The 18543-nt window shown below is 39.1% G+C and overlaps 1 protein-coding gene across 4 annotated transcripts in view; it reads right to left on the bottom strand.

Annotated features, from left to right (window-relative positions):
• Positions 1-16284, bottom strand: part of GTF2B (general transcription factor IIB) — a 33688-nt gene extending 17404 nt beyond the window's left edge. The window contains exons 1-2 of one of the 4 annotated variants that reach the window (XM_032247797.1): positions 16141-16284; positions 11695-11801 (exon numbers count right to left, since the gene is read on the bottom strand). In XM_032247797.1, the coding sequence (XP_032103688.1) occupies positions 11695-11801; positions 16141-16157 (124 nt within the window). In that variant the 5' untranslated portion in view covers positions 16158-16284. Of the gene's footprint in view, positions 1-11694; positions 11802-14343; positions 14373-15685; positions 15879-15918; positions 16119-16140 lie in introns of those variants that run through there. The other 3 variants (XM_032247800.1, XM_032247799.1, XM_032247798.1) reach the window with 3 other exon arrangements.
• Between the last annotated feature and the right edge of the window lie 2259 nt (positions 16285-18543).

The raw sequence follows: 18543 nt of genomic DNA on the forward strand, positions 1-18543 counted from the left end.
CTGGTTGGTTACAAGTCTCTATTAATATAATTTTTAAAATATTAAAAGAATGCAATCCCCAGCAGTGTGCACAATTCTTGATTTGTAGCCCTAAGCTCTTCTGCTAGGAATGCAAAGTTTTCTTCTATTTTATCTTTAATACTTTACCTTATTCACCTGGACTTCAAGTAGTACCACAATCGGTACCTTGCCTTACTAACTTAATGGATATCTTGTCTTCTTACACTCTGCATGTCTCACATTTGTTCTCTGCTTTACTGCTTCAGTTTTTTTAGAGTGTTAAGTCTGCTTATTACTGCTTAAAAACCAGTTTTACTGTTTGTCTCCTTATGCTGTGTTACTTCTGACATTTAATAGAAATATTCCATAATATTTCCATAATGGATGCTTTAGTTCATTGATCACATAAATCAAATGGTTTCTGTAACTTTCTCTGAGTAAACTATGTTAGGGCACAAGTTTCTGTTAAGTCCATAGGATCCCTGTTTTTTTTAATTATAGTTCATATTCATAAGCCTCATGTCGATTTTTAAGCTTATTCATCCTATAATAAAGAATTGTCAATCGAAGTCCAGAAAAATCTTCCAACGTCTCTTCCACCAGTACTCTCCGTCTCTCTGGGCATCAGCACAGTCCCTAGCATACTAACAGATGACCCAAACAAGATAAATTTCCCACAGCACTCCAGAAGTTTTTAAGGATGGATATACAGGCAGGGTTGCTATAATTAAAGAAAAACTAGTAGTGACTTAAACAAGATAAAAGTTTCTCATGTTAACAGTCCACACTTAATAGTCCTAGGCTAGTACGACCCAAGCTCCTTCTATCTTTTTGATAAGCCTTCCTTATTATGGCTTGTATTTTGTAGCATGGGACATCTGTTGGTAATTCCTTTACCATGTTTGCATTCTAGTCATTGGGAAGGAGAAAAAATTAAGGATACAGTTTTTCTTAGGGCAGGATCCAGAGCTGTACACATCTCTTCTAATACAAACCCACTGGTCAGAACTCAACCACATGGCATACCTAGCTACAAGGGAAACTGGGAAATATGGTCTAGATAAGCAGCCACATGCTTACGTAAAACTCAGGGACTCTTACTAATGCAAGAATGGGAAAATGGATTTTGGCAAATAACCAGCAGTCTCAGCTATAAAGAGTAACAGTATGGGGGAGAGGAGAGGTGAGAAAGAATGTCCAGAAAAATCAAGGTACTCTGCCTTATATTCTGAAGGAAACCACAAACAAAGACAAATTAAACAGACATTTACCCTCTTTACCATGCAAGCAATTGCAAATCCAACCAAAGGTATTTCATAGTACAAAAATGTGAAAACCAGAAGGGCTTAGCATGCAGGGGAAACTGCAACACAACAAAAGCAGCCAGGAAGCAAATACCGAAGAGGGTCTCATTTTCTAGCCTGACCTAGACTCTTGAATGTTTTTGCTTCCTATTTTTTACTGTAATTTAATATAGCAATTTTAAATTCCTTTATTTAAATTTTGTTTTGTTTTTTGGAGGTGAGGTTTTGATCTGTCATCTAGGCTACAGTGCAGCGGCACAATCATAGCTCACTGCAGCCTCAAACTCCTGGGCTCAAGCCATTCTCCTAGCTACTTAGGGGAACTCGATCCAGGACTATAGGCTTGCACTACCACACACAGCTAATATATTTTTTTTTTTTTTTTTTTTTTTTTGAGACAGAGTTTCACTCTTGTTACCCAGGCTGGAGTGCAATGGCGCAATCTCCGCTCACCGCAACCTCCACCTCCTAGGTTCAGGCAATTCTCCTGCCTCAGCCTCCTGAGTAGCTGGGATTAACAGGCACGCACCACCATGCCCAGCTAATTTTTTGTGTAGTTTTAGTAGAGACGGGGTTTCACTGTGTTGACCAGGATGGTCTCGATCTCTTGACCTCGTGATCCACCCGCCTCGGCCTCCCAAAGTGCTGGGATTACAGGCATGAGCCACCGCGCCCGGCCTTTTTTTTTTTTTTTTTAGAGACAGGGTCTCACTACATCACCTAGTCTGATCTTGAACTCCTGGCCTCAAGTGATCCTCCTGCCTCAGCCTCCTAAGCTGTCAGGATTACAGCACAAGCTACCGCCCCCGGTTCCTCATAAAGGAATTTTTTAAAAAGGGAACATGAAGAGAAATTTCCCAGATTTCAATTTTTTCTGCTGTGTCCCAGAAATTAATCACTTTGGTATACAACCTGTAGTAGAGAATTCAGAAGTATAAGTATTAGAACAATATCCCCAAATTACTTGTCTTCATAGGCTAGTGCTAACACTCATTTAGTTTAAAACTATGATTGTTGTCAAATGTGCTGGTAAGTAAAAATTCAAGTAACTGAACGTATTATTAAAGATGGACTAACTCTAAGAATCAAATATTTTTACATTTAAAGTAAAAAAGAAAATCCAAGGTACTTTGGAAAACTATTTAAGTCAACATGCTGTAAACAGTAAGTCTAATTTTGACAATGAAATATAGCATTAGCTTCCACGCTTTCCTTGGTCATTTAATCCTTCCTACCATTCCTTCTCATGACATTTCAAATAATCCTAATTTTTGGTCTAGAGTCACTATACATTCTTATTGAAATCTTGCATTAGACAATTTTGAAGAGAACTCTAACCAAGAGATACTTTACAGAGAAATAATATTAATAATATAGCAAGTCTCTAAATCGCCGGTCTCTAAATCACAGTTTATGTTGCCATAAATTGAGTAGGAATTCAAAATGAATTATATCCTAGAAACAAAGCATACCAGAGTTTATTTCCCAGACCAGCCGATAATAGCCTACTTTGCCCCCGATGTTCAGATCCTAAAAAAACTGTTCACGGTGACAGTGTAATTACTATTTGGAAAATACATTATAAGTTCCATCCCTGGATATCTTATTACATCTCAATTTTCCTCAAATACACGTAGGTCAATAGCAGCAGCAGCATCTAAGTTGAAGAGCTGATGTACCTGTTGAAGGCATATCCTAAATTTGGTCACTCACATACTGCTACTGTTTAGACCTCTATCCTATGGCATAGGTTTCTTGTTCCCTCTACTTGGAATAATTTTCTCTCCATAAATCCTTACTCATTCTTAAAAACTGTGCTTCACTCTAAATTCAACAGTACTATCTTCAGGAAGTCACCATACTTGGAAGACCTGTAATACAGCTTTTACCACAGAATGCTGTATTGTTACCCTATTCTCTTTCACACTTCATCCGAAGAGTTGCTCCAGGGTTTGCTTACAGCATCTCATCTTTCTATCACTCTCGGTAACCAACCAGCACAAGGCTTAACAGAGAGGTGGGTCCCTTCATAGATACGACAAACAGAATACTGAAGTGATCAATCCTGTGCCAGTTCTAGGCATAACCCTACCCATGTCTAGCTTCCACTTTGTCAGAACACTTGCTCTTGAGGTATTTCTCTTAGAAATCAACTACCATGCAGTATAAAGTATGACTACTGTGAGACAACTATGAAGAAGCCCTGGAGGATGACAGATTCATGTGGGGAGGTCAAGAAGCACAGAGGAACCAGAAACCCAAGTGAAGAAGTTATCACAGAAGTAAATCCTACAGGTCCAGCCAAAGCCAACTGCCCAGATTAAGTCCTTCCCAAATTACTGACTCATAAAACCATGAGCAAGAGAAATTGGTTTTTGGAAGCCACTAAGTTTTGAGGTAGTTTGTAATGTAACTGTAAATGAAACAAAAATTGGTTCCTGAAGTATTATGCTGCTTTAAGAAAAATAAAAAACACATACCCCTTGTTTTGAGATTGGTGGTGGGTGGGCCACAAGAAGATTGAGGTGACTGAGTGACAATGAGATAAATGTTATTAGAGGCAGGAGAAGAGGCAAAAAGATATAAACTTGTAAGATAAATATGCTTTTGGTATTAGGAATTATTTCATTAAAAAGGGGGATAATGGCCAGGCGAGGTGGCTCACGCCTGTAATCCCAGCACTTTGGGAGGCCAAGGTGGGCAGATCACCTGAGGTTAGGAGTTTGATAGCAGCCCAGCCAACATGGTTAAACACCATGTCTAATAAAAACACAAAAAATTAGCCAGGTGTGGTGGCACATGCCTGTAATTCCAGCTACTCGAGAGGCAGAAGCAGGAGAATCACTTGACCCCAGGAGGTGGAGGCTGCAGTGAGCCAAGATCATGCCACTGCACCCCAGCCTGGGCAACAGAAGTGAGACTCTATCTCAAGAACAAAAAGCAAAAAAAAAAAAAAAAAAAAAAAAGGGTGGGGGGAACTGTCCAAAAACAATTCTGAAATGCTTATTGAATTAATATGGTTTAATCTACAAAGTTTCAGACAATGTTAAAAATTTTATGGCAAGTATAATCAAATCATGTATACCAAGATCATTTATTAGGAAACACATGTCTGGATTAAAATTCCCATGAAAAACAGTATTTTAAATTTAAAAAGTCACAAGTGTTATCCCTTAGTGGGTTGTAGAATATTTGCCCAGCTTGATTTCTTCCCGCTTTTCTTAGTGTAAGAGGTAAAGGCTGAACTGAGCTGGCAATAAAGAGCAGATGCCTTTAAACCAGTGAGATGATGCAAATTCAATTACATATACAGTCACATTTGCATAACATTTTGACTTAAAATGGACCATATACACCATGGTGGTCCCTTAAGATTATAATACCGTCTTTTTACTGTACCTCTGTATTTTACAACCCACTAAGAGACAACATTTTTGACTTTAGTTAAAATACTGTTTTTCATGAGAATTTGAACATGATGTTAAAAACAACACATACTACTGTAGCTTTTCTATGTTTAGATATTAAACACTGGATGCACTGCCTCTAGAGAGAGCTGAACACGTTCACATATATGGCAGAATCCATGCACCCTCACAGAATCTGTATGACAACTCACAGGACATGGGATGAAAGGATACTACTAGCTTTCTCACACTTTTCATAGGTAAACTGGGTAAGTTAATGCACCTGAGTATCTGTAGTAAGTGGGGCCTGGCACAGTGGCTCACATCTGTTATCCCAGTACTTTGAGAGCTGAGGTGGGGAGTATCTCTTTGAAGTTTTGAGTTTGAGACCAGCCTAGCCAACATGGGGAAACCCCGTCTTTACTAAAATAACAAAATTTAACTGGGCGTGGTGGTACACAGCTTTAATCCTAGCTACTTGAGTGGCTGAGGCATGAGAATCACTTGAACCTGGGAGGTGAAAGTTGCAGTGAGCCAAGATTGTGCATTACACTCCAGCCTGGGCAAGAGAGTAAGATATGTCTCAAAAAAAAAAAAAAAAAAAAAACAACAGTAGTAGTAAGTGAAGGTACAATTGGTCAGACATGCCCTACGAAGCCTACGTTGAACAGGATGTTAAAAACAACACATACTAGAACATAAGTTTGGCCAGAAGCTCCAAAAGCTAGAATACCAGGTATGCATATTTTTTTTAAACATACATACTAACCTCTGAGTTAAAATTGCCTACAGTATTCAGTACAATAACACCATACAGGTTTGTAGCCTAGAAGCAATGGGCCATACTATGTAGCCTAGGTGTGTTGTATACCATACCATCTAGGTTTTGTTAAGTACCATCTATGATGTTCATATGATGAAATCACCTAATCAAGTGACACATGATTATAATGCAATCTCAGTTTACTATTGATAGATGACAATAATATATACAAGTGTATATGTCATATATTAATTTATACTCATGCAGTATCATGTTCAATTAAGGTTTTTCCAACTTAATTTGCTTGATAATAGTCTCAGCAAAACAGAACTTTGCTACTAGATTCTTCTACACCTGCCCCTGTTTGGTAATGGAATGGATTCTTCACTTACAGGACATATTACACATTTAACCACAAACATCTGTGAATGAGCCTACCGTACATTTAAAAATAAGTGTTGGTTATATTTTAAGTCAGAAGAATCAGTATCAAAAAGAAATACTGTCGTTTATTACAGAAAGTTTTATTGGATATTTAAAATTTTTCAGACTTCAAAATTTAAAATGGTGTTTGATACTGGTAAGTCAATAAAAGCAAAACAAAATTAACTTCCTTTGGTTTGATACAGAAGAAAAGTATAAGCAAATATTAGAAATTCCAAGCACAAGAAGGCACACAATCCTTGTGAATTCTATCTTCCTTTTTTGATTGATTAATCTCACTTAACTGTCTTGCTGGTTAAAGTGGAAGGGAGGCTAGTGGGACTGCTGGAAATATAACAGGATATTTTTGCATTATTTAAAAATGAGGCAGGGTATGGTGGCTTATGCCTGTGATCCCAGCACTCTGGGAGGCCGAGGCAGGCAGATCACGAGGTCAGGAGATTGAGACCATCCTGGTGAGACTCCGTCTCAAAAAAAAGAAAGCAAGCAAGGTGCCATGGCTCATGCCTGTAAAGTCACAACTTTGGGAAGCTGAGGCAGGTGGATAACTAGAAGCCAGGAGTTTAAAACTAGCCTGGACAACATGGTGAAACCCTGTCTCTACTAAAAATACAAAAATTAGCTGGGCATGGTGGTGCATGCCTGTAATCCCAGCTACTCAGTAGTCTGAGGGACAAGAATTGCTTGAATAAGAGGCTGCAGTGAATCAGGATCATGCCACTGCACTCCAGCCTGGGACAGAGCAAGACTCCCAATCCAAAAAAAAAAAAAAAAAAACACGCTACAGAGGGTAGGAGAGCTAGGAAGCTGAAATTATCTTCAATCTTATGTCTGTCTCACTTGTACACATTATCAGTTATCAGTTTGATCTTAACATTGTGGAAGAATTAGAAGGCTCTCATTTAACTAAAGGGTTGGCAAACATTTTCCAGAGAGAGTGACACAGCAAATATTTTAGGCTTTGTGAGTCAAGAAGTAAAATCAAGGATATTAAGTAGGCATTTATATAAAAGAAAAAAATCCACTGTTTATTGTTAAGATGTAAAATATAATAATTAGGTTATTTACTGTAATACATGTCTAATAATGAGAAAGATAAAATTCTCTTTTTTGGGGATAACATTTCACCTAACTGGAGTTCAAAGTTAATGTTCCTTATCATCAGAATGAATGACAAATGTTCACATGTCGACGAGTTAACAAGATTTTATGTATTCCACTTTCTTTTCACATAAATAAGTACTGTCAAATACCAATATTAGTCCATGAGCATATGATTTTAATTGAGCATATTTATTGCTTGGAAGGCATTTATAGAACTGTATTACATTCTTTTCCTGATAATTGTCTTTTACCATAATATTGTTACACTGCAGATTATTGACTACCAATTCAAGGTTAGATGCAAGCCCCTTAACTGTACGGTGAAAACAAATTTTGAAATATGAAAATTTCCTTTGCATTTGCATCAGGTCTGAAAAACACTGCTGAAAATATAGCTTGAGCCTGAAAAATATATCTGCTGCAAATCTATGTGGTAATGAATAACCTATCTTAACTTACGACGGCACTGGAAGTATATAAAGTATATAAAGGCAATTTGACATTACTTACGATTCAAACGTTAACTTGTTAAATTGACTTTACTGCAGTTTACGTTTCACAGAAAAGCAGTATTTTGCCTTGTAACTCTAAGATGAATTCACTAAGAAATATCAGCAAGTTTGCAGCAAAAGCTAATTTTCAAAAACATCCAGTATTCAACAGTAGTAGCTGAAGGCAGTACTGATTCAGAAAAATCTTACTCTTGGCCCCGAAGTTTAGAAAATACCACAACAAAACTTTGCTCCTGCTAAGTCACCAAATTAGTGTTTCATAAGGCAAGTCACCTTAACAATATTTTGTTAGATATATTCAGCTTCTATTTCTTATTATTTTTGAGATGGAGTCTTGCTCTGTCACCCAGGCTGGAGTGCAATGGCGTGATCTCAGCTCATTCCGCCTCCCAGGTTCAAGCAATTCTCCTGCTTCAGCCTCCTACGTAGCTGGGATTACAAGTGCTCGTCACCACGCCCAGTTAATTTTTGTATTTTTAGTAGAGACAGGGTTTCACCATGTTGGTCAGTCTGATCTTGAACTCCTGACCTTAGGTGATCCACCTGCCTCGGCCCCTCAAAGTGCTGGGATTACAGACGTAAGCCACCGTGCCTGGCCTCAGCTTCTATTTCTATCAAAAAATGTCACAAAACTGGCCGAGCATGATAGCTCACACCTATAATCCCGGCATTTTGGAAGTCCAAGGCAAGAGGATCACTTGAGGCCAGATGAGCCTGGGCAACACTGTGAGAACCTATCTGTACCCAAAAAAAAAAAAAAAGTCGGCCAGGGTCCTGCTTGAGCACAGGAGTTGAGGCTGCAGTGAGTCATGATCACACCACTGTACTCCAGCATGAGAAACAGAATGAGACTCTGTCTCAAAAAAAAAAAAAAAAAAAAAAAAGTCACAGAACTGATATTGATAATTATGTCCCCAAAAGTGAATGAAATTAATTGTCCACAATGACTGGTTCCTTAACACAAGGTAAAATTAAAGTCTTCTCTAAAAAAGTACTGCTGATGAATAATGTAATAAATAGGATTTTTAAGCACCTTCCGTTTTCACAATCTGGGCAAATCTGTCCCACTAAGTTTTCTGCTCCACATACATTTTTATCCTTATCAATTATAACATATCTTAGTAGATTCTACTTCAGGTTATACTGAATTTGCACTTTTGCAACTGCTTTGAAACCATTTTCTCCTATAGCTGTTCCATGTAGACAACTCATTGAAGCTAGTTCTTCTGTCAAACTCAGCACTGACTTCTCGAATAAACAACTGAACCAATAACATCAGTCTAATCATCAAGAACCAAAGAAAAATACCTAAGATCATTTGCCTCGACTTTGACTATGGAAGTTGCTCCACTGTCCTCAACTCTTCGAGCAACTCTTCTTGCTGAGATGCTAACAGTCTTAAGTAAATTATTTTTCTCTGGACACATTTCTTCAACTGTTGCAAACAAATATGAATTAATCATTGGTAAATAGCTTTCCTTGCTTGACCAAGAAATAAGCCACTTAGAAACTTACTTTAGTTGTGGCATAATTTTTATTATTTTTGTGAAAAAATTCTGTTAAGATAGTCTGTTTTTACATTTTTTTCTGACCGTTGTTTTCCTGAGTTAGAAATACTGCGATGAGTGCTCAGTATGGTAATGTCCATGCTTACTGTGTACTCTTTTAACACAGCTATAGCATCACTGTGTAATAAACACAATGCTTTGCCATTTAATTCATAACAAGATAATCCACACTCCATCATGCCTTAAAAGCTGACATTCAAAGTTAATTTTTCTTGTTTTGATGTGATGGATATGTAATGGTAATAAAAACAAATAAAACAGTGCAGTATGGCAACATGTGGCGATCATCATGCTGCTGAGTTATAATTGCATCACAGCAATTAGTATGCTGAGCAGCAGAACAAAATGATGAGAGCAACACAGGTGGTTTCTGTTGCAACTACTACACTCTGTTGTAATGTGAAAAGAGCCATATACACTATGTAAACAAGTGAGTGTTGCTATATTCCAATAAAACTTTATAGATACCAGGCCAGGTGTGGTGGCTCACACCTGTAATCCCAGCACTTTGGGAGGCCGAGGTGAGTGGATCGCCTGAGGTCAGGAGTTCAAGACTAGCCTGGCCAACATGCTGAAACTACGTCTCTACTAAACATACAAAAAGTTAGCCAGGTATGGTGGTGGGCACCTGTAATCCCAGCTACTTGGGAGGCTGAGGCAGGAGAATCACTTGAACCTGGAAGGCAGAGAGGTTGCAGTGAGCCAAGACTGTGCCACTGCATTCCAGCTTGGGCAACAAGAGTGAAACTCTGAATCAAAAAATACAAAACAAAAACATCTCTATACATACTGAAATTTGTATTTTCACATTTCCCAAAATATTATTTTTTTTTCAACCATTTAAGTGTGAAAGTCATAATTAGCAGATAGGTCATCTAAAGACAGATGGTGGGTTGTACTTTGATGACCTCAGATTAAAATTTTATTATTATTACGAAAGGCAATAGAAGATAGAAATCTGCCTCCCATGCAGACAATGGAGCCAGACTTCTAGACTATCTAAACATCAGTTTCCTGATCTCTAAAATGAAGATAATGTTAGTACTCACCTGACAGGTTTGTTGTGAGGATAAACTGAGTGAATATGTAAATCATTTAGAATAATGCCTAGCATACAGTAAATGTTATTAGCTATTAATATTCCTTACTCAGCAGAATATAGTTGCAAGTGATTCTGGACTCCTATTAGCAACTCTATAATTTAAACTCCCACTGTAGGTCTGAGGCAAGTAGCCTTCTTGGATGAACATTACAGACAGCCTCCAAGTAAGACAGTATGCCACTACTAATGATTCTGTTCTACTGCCCATAATCCTTCTAGAATTTTCATTCTTAAGTAATTCAAACCACTAAATATTACCCCTATTCTCAGATGCTGCAACTCACCACAAGAATAGTTTTTGAACAGACCATCTCTATTCTAAAGTTCTGCTGCATATTTAGATTAGTGAGCAAGCAGAAACAAAGGTGAAATTTTAAGTGGTATTTTTGGCAATAATTTTATATTAGACATTCATGAATAGATGATTTCATATAAAAGTTATAATAGCCGGGCGCGGTGGCTCACGCCTGTAATCCCAGCACTTTGGGAGGCCGAGGCGGGTGGATCACAAGGTCAAGAGATCGAGACCATCCTGGTCAACATGGTGAAACCCCGTCTCTACTAAAAATACAAAAAATTAGCTGGGCATGGTGGCGCGTGCCTGTAATCCCAGCTACTCAGGAGGCTGAGGCAGGAGAATTGCCTGAACCCAGGAGACGGAGGTTGCGGTGAGCCGAGATCGCGCCATTGCACTCCAGCCTGGGTAACAAGAGCGAAACTCCGTCTCAAAAAAAAAAACACAAAAAAAACGTTATAATAAATCTGTTTTGTTGTTGACTGAAAGCCTTTGGGTGAGACTCAAAAATCATGTTTATCTACTTCCCAAAGTATAAAAAAGCCACAAAAGTTTGATTACATTTATTCATTAATATGCATGAGTGTCAGCCCATCTCCCCAGTCTTCTACCAAATATTTCAGACTAAGGACTTAGGAATTTACTGGGGCCTTTTCATTTCTTCAGGATTAGCTCCCACCCCACATTATACATTTGGATATACAATAAAATATATTTCCAAATAATTTTACTTGTTTCTGTTTCCTAATTTTTTTTTTTTAAATAAACAAATTATTTGTCAGGGAAGAAAGTCAAAATGTGTTCATCAGATGACAGTTTGGAAACTATGCAAAACTGAAGTACCCTAAACAATTTTTTTTTTTTTTTTTTTGAGATGGTGTCTCGCTCTATCACCCACGCTGTAGTGCAATGGTGTGATCTTGGCTAACTGCAACCTCCACCTCCCCAGGTTCAAGTGATTCTCCTGCCTCAGCCTCCCGAGTAGTTGGGATTATAGGCACCCACCACCACACCCAGCTAATCTTTGTATTTTTAGTAGAGACGGGGTTTCACCATGTTGGTCAGGCTGGTCTCGAACTCCTGACCTCAGGTCATTTGCCTGGCTCGGCCTCCCAAAGTGCTGGGATTACAGGCATGAGCACCACGCCCGGCCTCCTAAACAGTAATTTAAATTAAAACCATAGCAACTACTCACCTACAACCAAGCCGCATTCAGGACAGATCATATCACCAGCTCTGTAGTCCTCCACTAAAATTGCATCTGGATGGTTTGGACATGTGACTCTTGGAAGAGCATCCAAACTGAAAGAAAAAAAGTTGTATTTTCACATCTTTCCAATCAACATATATCAAATTAATCTCCTGGGACAGGCGATGGGGGAGACAAAAATTTTGAGTACTTTTCCATACATATGATTATAATACATGTAAGCTATATTTTCAAAGTAAACATCCCAGTTAGGTTACTTTAAATTCTAGCTAGTAATTGGCAAGTAGATTCCATTGGAATTTTTATTTTACAGGGGAAGGCTTTCAAAACATAAACAGAAAATAATTGTTTCTTCTCTTAATAAAAAGGCCACTAAGATTTTTAAATATGTTGATTAGTGTAGTAATGACTAGCTACCATGATAACCTGCAGAATTTACATTACCATCCAGTTTGTGCTCTTTGCCACTTATTTCTTTAGTCAAAGAACAATTTCTCTCTGTATTTTTCTACTTGTTAACTACCTTAGTAACAGATTTAAATAGTACACTGAACCCAATAAGTATATAAATGAAGGATGATAGATGTTGCTCTGGTGAACTTAAGACTTGATGATTTCCTTTAGCCCAGAATTGAGTATTTTGTCATTCAAGAAATTGTTTCAAAAGGTACTTGTTAATTTATCTGTGATATTAATAATTAGCTCAATTTATCTTATTTTGAACAAAGCAGTTTGCAGAAGACACATTCATCTTAAATGATCTGACAGAATCAGCTGTAAAAGCAACAAACATTTGATCATTATTTCAGGGGGTATGACCTCACAATCATAAATGCTTGGTATGACTGCAAATAAGGCCCTTTAAAAATCATTTGAAGGGGCCGGGCACAGTGGCTCACACCTGTAATCCCAGCACTTTGGGAGGCTGAGGTGGGCAGATCACGAGGTCAAGAGATCAAGACCATCCTGGTCAACACGGTGAAATCCTGTCTCTACTAAAAACACAAAAATTAGCTGGGCGTGGTGGTACACGCCTGTAGTCCCAGTTACTTGGGAGGCTGAGGCAGGAGAACTGCTTGAACCCGGGAGGCAGAGATTGTGGTGAGCCGAGGTCACACCATTGCACTCCAGCCTGGGCAACAAGAGTGAAACTATGTCTCAAAAAAAAAAAAAAAAAATTGAAATAGTACAATAAATGGTTAAGTTATAGACACCAGATAAATCTAAAAGACAAAATCAACTGTTCTTATAGTATGTAAATAGTATTTGTGGTTTGGGGTAAAGTTTCTCATGCTAGCAAATACAATTCAGCATGTTAACTCTCAACTTAGAACGTGGTATCCATGGGAAAACTGATAAAATGATCCATATTCTCCCCCCAAACTTATCTAGTTAGCTTAATCAGAATATGTCTTCAATCTTCTCACGGGAAAACGAGATGAGAATTACTTCGTGTTTGTGCTTATTTCATAAATTCCTGTTAGGAAGGTATTTTAATAAATTATGACAAATAAAATTAAAGTTGATATAAATTTTGGAAAAACTATGTTGAAATGAAGGAAAATGTTAGCAGAGTTAACAGTAATTACAAATTAGTAAAAGAGAAAGCCATGTGAAACACAATACCTAAGAACTGATACATCTCTGCACTATTAAAAAGTAGATAGAAAACTCTGTAGTTTGTGTTAATGATATAGAAACATCTCAAAGATAAGAATGGTAAAGTAGGAGTCCTATACAAAACTGAAAAAGTATGAACTAGCTATACACAATAACATGGATGAACCTCAAAATGCTGACAGAAACTAGAGAGCAGGATAAAATGCCATTTATGCCAACTTTAAAGCAGCCAAAACAGATTTATCGTGTTAGAAATCAGGATGTGGTTTTCTCTGAGGAGGAGGAATGACTGAGGAGAGAGACTTTGCTAGTGTCTTAGCTAGTGCTAGCAGTATCTGATTTCCTTACCTGAGTACTAGCTATATATATGTGCTCACTTTGTAACTGAGCTGCCCACTTTTAAAATCTGTGCGCTAACGTCATTAAAAAAAAAAAAAAAAAAAAAGGTAAAAGCAAGGTAGTGAAGAGAGTTTAAATTAGGACACTTGGGGAGAAGAGCAGTTAGAACTATTTGTGTATGCTTTTTAAAGTATAAGTACTAGCAAAACACCAAGAAACTAGTAACTATGATTAGGGGAGACTTAGATGGCTGGGAGCCAAGAAACGAGGGAGACTGCTTTTCATGGTTTTAGTCTTTTGTGCTTTTGCTTTTGGACCATTTGTATGTGTTACCTATCAAAATAAAAGTATGCTAAATAAGTAAACTTTTAATCCAATTACCCACAATACAAAAGAGGAGCCATACAAATCAGGTGGTGGACGTAGTAACAGAGGAAAAACAACAGGGGAGGAATAGAGAAACCACCACCACTGACATTAAAATGAGACTACTAAAGTACCAGATAATCCCCAACCCCATTTATAGCTATCATTTATTGGGGATGCACTATATGACTGGTGTTATACATTATTGTCAATCTCCACAACAATCCTGCCAGAAAGGCACTCTTTTCCATTTTAAAGATTATGCTCAGAGAATGATTTGCCGAAGTCATATTAAGTGGTGGAGCTTACATTTGAATGCACATTTGTACTCTTTGGTGAGGACACCAGCCAGTTTCATAGCCTAGTCAGATCTTCCTAGGGGAAAAACATGCAAAAGGTACAAATACTACATTTAGGCTAGGCACAGTGTCTCATGCCTGTTATTGCAGCACTTTGGTAGGCCAAAGCCAGAGGACTGCTTGAGCCCAGGAGTTCGAGACCAGCCTGGGCAACATATTGAGGCCTTGTCTCTGGAAAAATAAAAATTAATAAAATTTTAAAATAAAAAAATAAGCCAGGCACGGTGGTGTGCGCCTACAGTCCCAGCTACTCCGGAGGTTGAGGTGGGAAGATCACTTGAACTGGGGCGGTCACAGCTCCAGTGAGCCATGATTGTGCCACCTGCACTTCAGGCGAAAAAGCAAGAGACTCCTCCAAAAAATAAAAGAAAAATACATTTAACTTTCTTTGTTGTCACTGGCAGAAAAACTGGAACTGCAATGATACATAAATTGCAGATATCTAGAAAAAAATTCAGACTTTTAAAAAAAAAAAAAAAAGCCATAATAGAATTTAAGTCGTATTTGAGTGATTTGGGGAAGCTAAAGTTTTCCATTTACCTACAAGGATGCCTTACCTGACAGAACACCACCCAGACAGAATGAATACCCAATCAAAGAACCAAAATCAGCAAACAAGTGTGTCACTGGCTTTAAGGGTTCTATCCGAACAGTACATTACCTAAAGCTGCCTCCCACCCCAAACTTTTTTTCTAACCACAAAAAATTCTTGGCAGTTACCAGAAAAGGTTTAATTATTCTGTAAAAACGGCTTTCACTGTGAAATTAACAAATTCCACAGACGACGGCAGGATCAGAAAAATAGTGCCAGAGTTCCGGAAGCTGTAGAATTAATTTGATACTTTCAATACAGCATTAGTTAATCAGAGGCCAAGTGTGGATAACAGGAAACAGGTATCTTAGACTCTACACTCACCACCACCCTTGGAAAAGCCAACATTGGCATGACTCAGTTTACACTTATGCAAAAATACTAATATCTACCTCATAGTGGTAATAAGAGATATAATTAGGTCTGGAAGCATTTTTCAGGTCACAAGATTAAAGGCTGTTTCTGAGGACACTACATGCATTTCCTGTAGATATGAGTACATTGCATTCTTAAATATACACTACAGAGCGACCTCCCAGCACACATAACTAATTTTCTTAGACAAGATTTTCTTCAGAAGTACACATGCAACGATATTTGTAAACAAACCCTTTAGCAAGGAACTAATCAACTCTTTAGATGGCTCTAGCTTCCACTTCCGAGGCCTGCTGCGATGGTAACCTGGTTCCAACCGGCTTACCAATGCTGACGTTCCCAACTTCCTAGCTGTCAGATCGATAGGGAACTAGAACTGTTTCCCATCTCTTTGAAAAGGAGAAATTGTGGACCCTTGAACTGTTTGGGTCGTAGATGAAAAAACAAGCGTAGAGGGGTAAAAAGAGAAAAGGAGATCGAAATATTCGGAAAAGACACGAAAGCAAAGGCTGGGGACACAGAAACCCAGCAGGACCCACAAAGGGTGGTGCCTACAGGAGAAGACACAGGACGCCGGCGCAATAACGTCGATAGCTGGGTAACCCCTGCAACACCCCGACAGTCCTGCTGTCTGGAAGTGCCTTTGTCCCGGCCGGTCGGCCAGTCCCGCCGCTTCTCTCCCATATCCTTAGGCTCTCAGCCCGATGAGGCTGCCCGGAAACCGCCTAAAAGCCCGAGGCGCCGCCCCTTAGTTCGCTGGGCACGGACAGACACACTAACCGGCTGGTAGACGCCATCTTCACGGCCACTGCGGTGCCCGGAACAAGCAAAAAACAGAACCGCCGAAAACAGGAAGCGAGTGTGGCGGAAAGACGCGCAGAGATATGTCTTTATAGACAACCCACGCAGTCGTAACAGGGCGGGGCTACGGGTCGGGAGAAGGGCCAAGAACAGTGAGAGTCCTATACGTCACGTGCTTCACGATTTCTTACGTTCTTACTGCGTTTCTGTAGTTTGCTACGTTGCTAAGAGAATCAAGGTAAGAAAAGTCTCTTGGGAACCCTGCAAAGGGGCTACAACAGAGCTACTCTCAATCTGACAGAGTTAAAACACGAAGAAAACCCTGGCTTCATAGTGATGCCAAAGCCTGCATCCCTGAAAGTCTAACCACCTCTTTCTCTCCCACCTTCTCACCGCTACCACCCACCCCCTCAGCCACCCACCCCGCGTCAAGCGCTCCCATTTGAGCCAGTTCTTTTTTTTTTTTTTTTTTTTTTTTTCTCGGGCGCTGTTTTAGCTGGCGATTGGAGCTCTTGAGCCAGTTCGTACGTGCCCCAAGGGTGATTCTTTCTAAGGAATTTGGAATAAAAAAAGAAATTCACTTAGGTCATCCAGAACAGGTGTCTGTTCAGGCTTTGCCATCAGCTAGCATGTTGTCTTCTTATGCACGTCCTTTACATAGGTTACTTAGGTTTATATAGGTTATAGTATCTTGCCTTGCATACCCTTTTAGAATTGGGAGATGAAACTATGTGAGAGCAATGTGTGTACGAGAGGCACGAAGCTATGGGCCATGCTCTGATCATTTTGTTTTTTCATGGCCTTTGCAAATTTGGCTGATAGCTACGTATAGTAAACTTGGCAGAACATCTAGATACTGTAAAATACCCCTAGATTAATTAGCCAAACTAACGTCAAAACAGTAATAATACTGCTACTAACAACAATAACACTGTTACTGGTGGAGGGTGTCCATGTCCTTGGCGTTTTGAACAAAGAACTAGACAAAACGCACAAAGCAAGGAAAGAATGAAGCAATAAAGGCAGAAATTTATTGAAAACGAAAATACACTCCACAGGATGGGAGTGAACAGAGTATACGGGCTCAAGAGTCCCTTTAGAATGTTTCTGGGGTTTAAATACCCTGTAGAGGTTTCCCATTAAGTCACTGGTATAGTTTAAATGAAGTAGTGGTGTCACAATCAGTTTGATTGGTTGTGGAAAGCAGCCAATGAGAGGCTAAAGTGAAGTTACAAAGTTACACTCCTATGCAAACTGCTTGAGCCCTGGAGTTGTGGCAGACAGAAAATTGAAAGTATCTCTAGTTGCAGAAAGGAAGGAAGGAAGTATCTCTGATTGGCTGCAGAAGGGAGAAATTGAAACCCTAGAAAACGGAGGCAGCACTGCTGGTTAAATTAACTCCTGCTCCACCTGAAGAGTCTCTTTCAATTTTCCATCTGTCACACAGAAAAAGTGTGCGTCTGGTTGGGGGAGTTGTAAAGGAAGTAGCCGCTGGTTCTTTTGTTACTCAGGTGTCGAAAGTTAGGGTTTTCCTTTGATTTAGTTCTAGGAAATCGGTGTGAATCAGCCTTAGTCTCCTGCCTCCAGACCCTATTCTGCCTCAACACTTTGCTGAAAACTATTCTTGAAAACATGGGGATTGGTAGAGGGAGAGTGCTTGGTGGTTTTCATGGGGACGAGAACTTAGAAGATAGTGACTGCTTCCTTCATTTGAGGATAAGATTTAAATGTCATCGAGCGCTCATTGTTTTCTTGAGAAGGTAGGAGATACTAGCTTCCTTAGAAAGAAAAAGGGGTGCTAGAGGCAGGATTTTAGGAACTGAAATGTAGGTGGGAACCAGGGAGCTTGATTTTTTTCTCTCCCCAACCCCGTCTTCTATTTTGTAATTCTGTAATTTAAAAAACTTGACTATATTCTTGTGGGTTTCTTTTTCCTCCCTCAATATTTGGGAAAGTTTGAAAAATGCCAACCCCTTTCAGCTGTGTCAAGTTGCAACCAGGAAAGGGCTTGGGAGTGCTGCACCTAATCCAGTATTGGTTTCATGCTAAAGCATCTTAGCCTGATAGAAGAGGAGGAATAAAACAACTGCGCATCTCTTGATGACCCAAACTATGGAACCTGCACCTAATGGATTCATGTATTCAGTAATGTTTGTTGAAGGGAGAGACTGAAACCCTGGAACAGGGAGGCAGCACTACGGAGTAAATTAACTCCTGCCTCACCTGAAGGTCTCTTATCTGTCGTAAACTTGTAAGGATTTTTTTTTGTATTAAAATAGAGTTTTGAGACTTGTATTGGCTCTCCTTGCTCCTCAAGCTTGCAGACAGCCTGTTGTAGGAACTTCTGATCATGTAAGTGAATACTTAATAAACTCACATATA

The sequence above is a fragment of the Sapajus apella genome, unplaced genomic scaffold, assembly GCF_009761245.1.
Source record: "Sapajus apella isolate SASKATOON/1434 unplaced genomic scaffold, GSC_monkey_1.0 scaffold64, whole genome shotgun sequence".
Taxonomy (NCBI): Eukaryota; Metazoa; Chordata; class Mammalia; order Primates; family Cebidae; genus Sapajus; species Sapajus apella.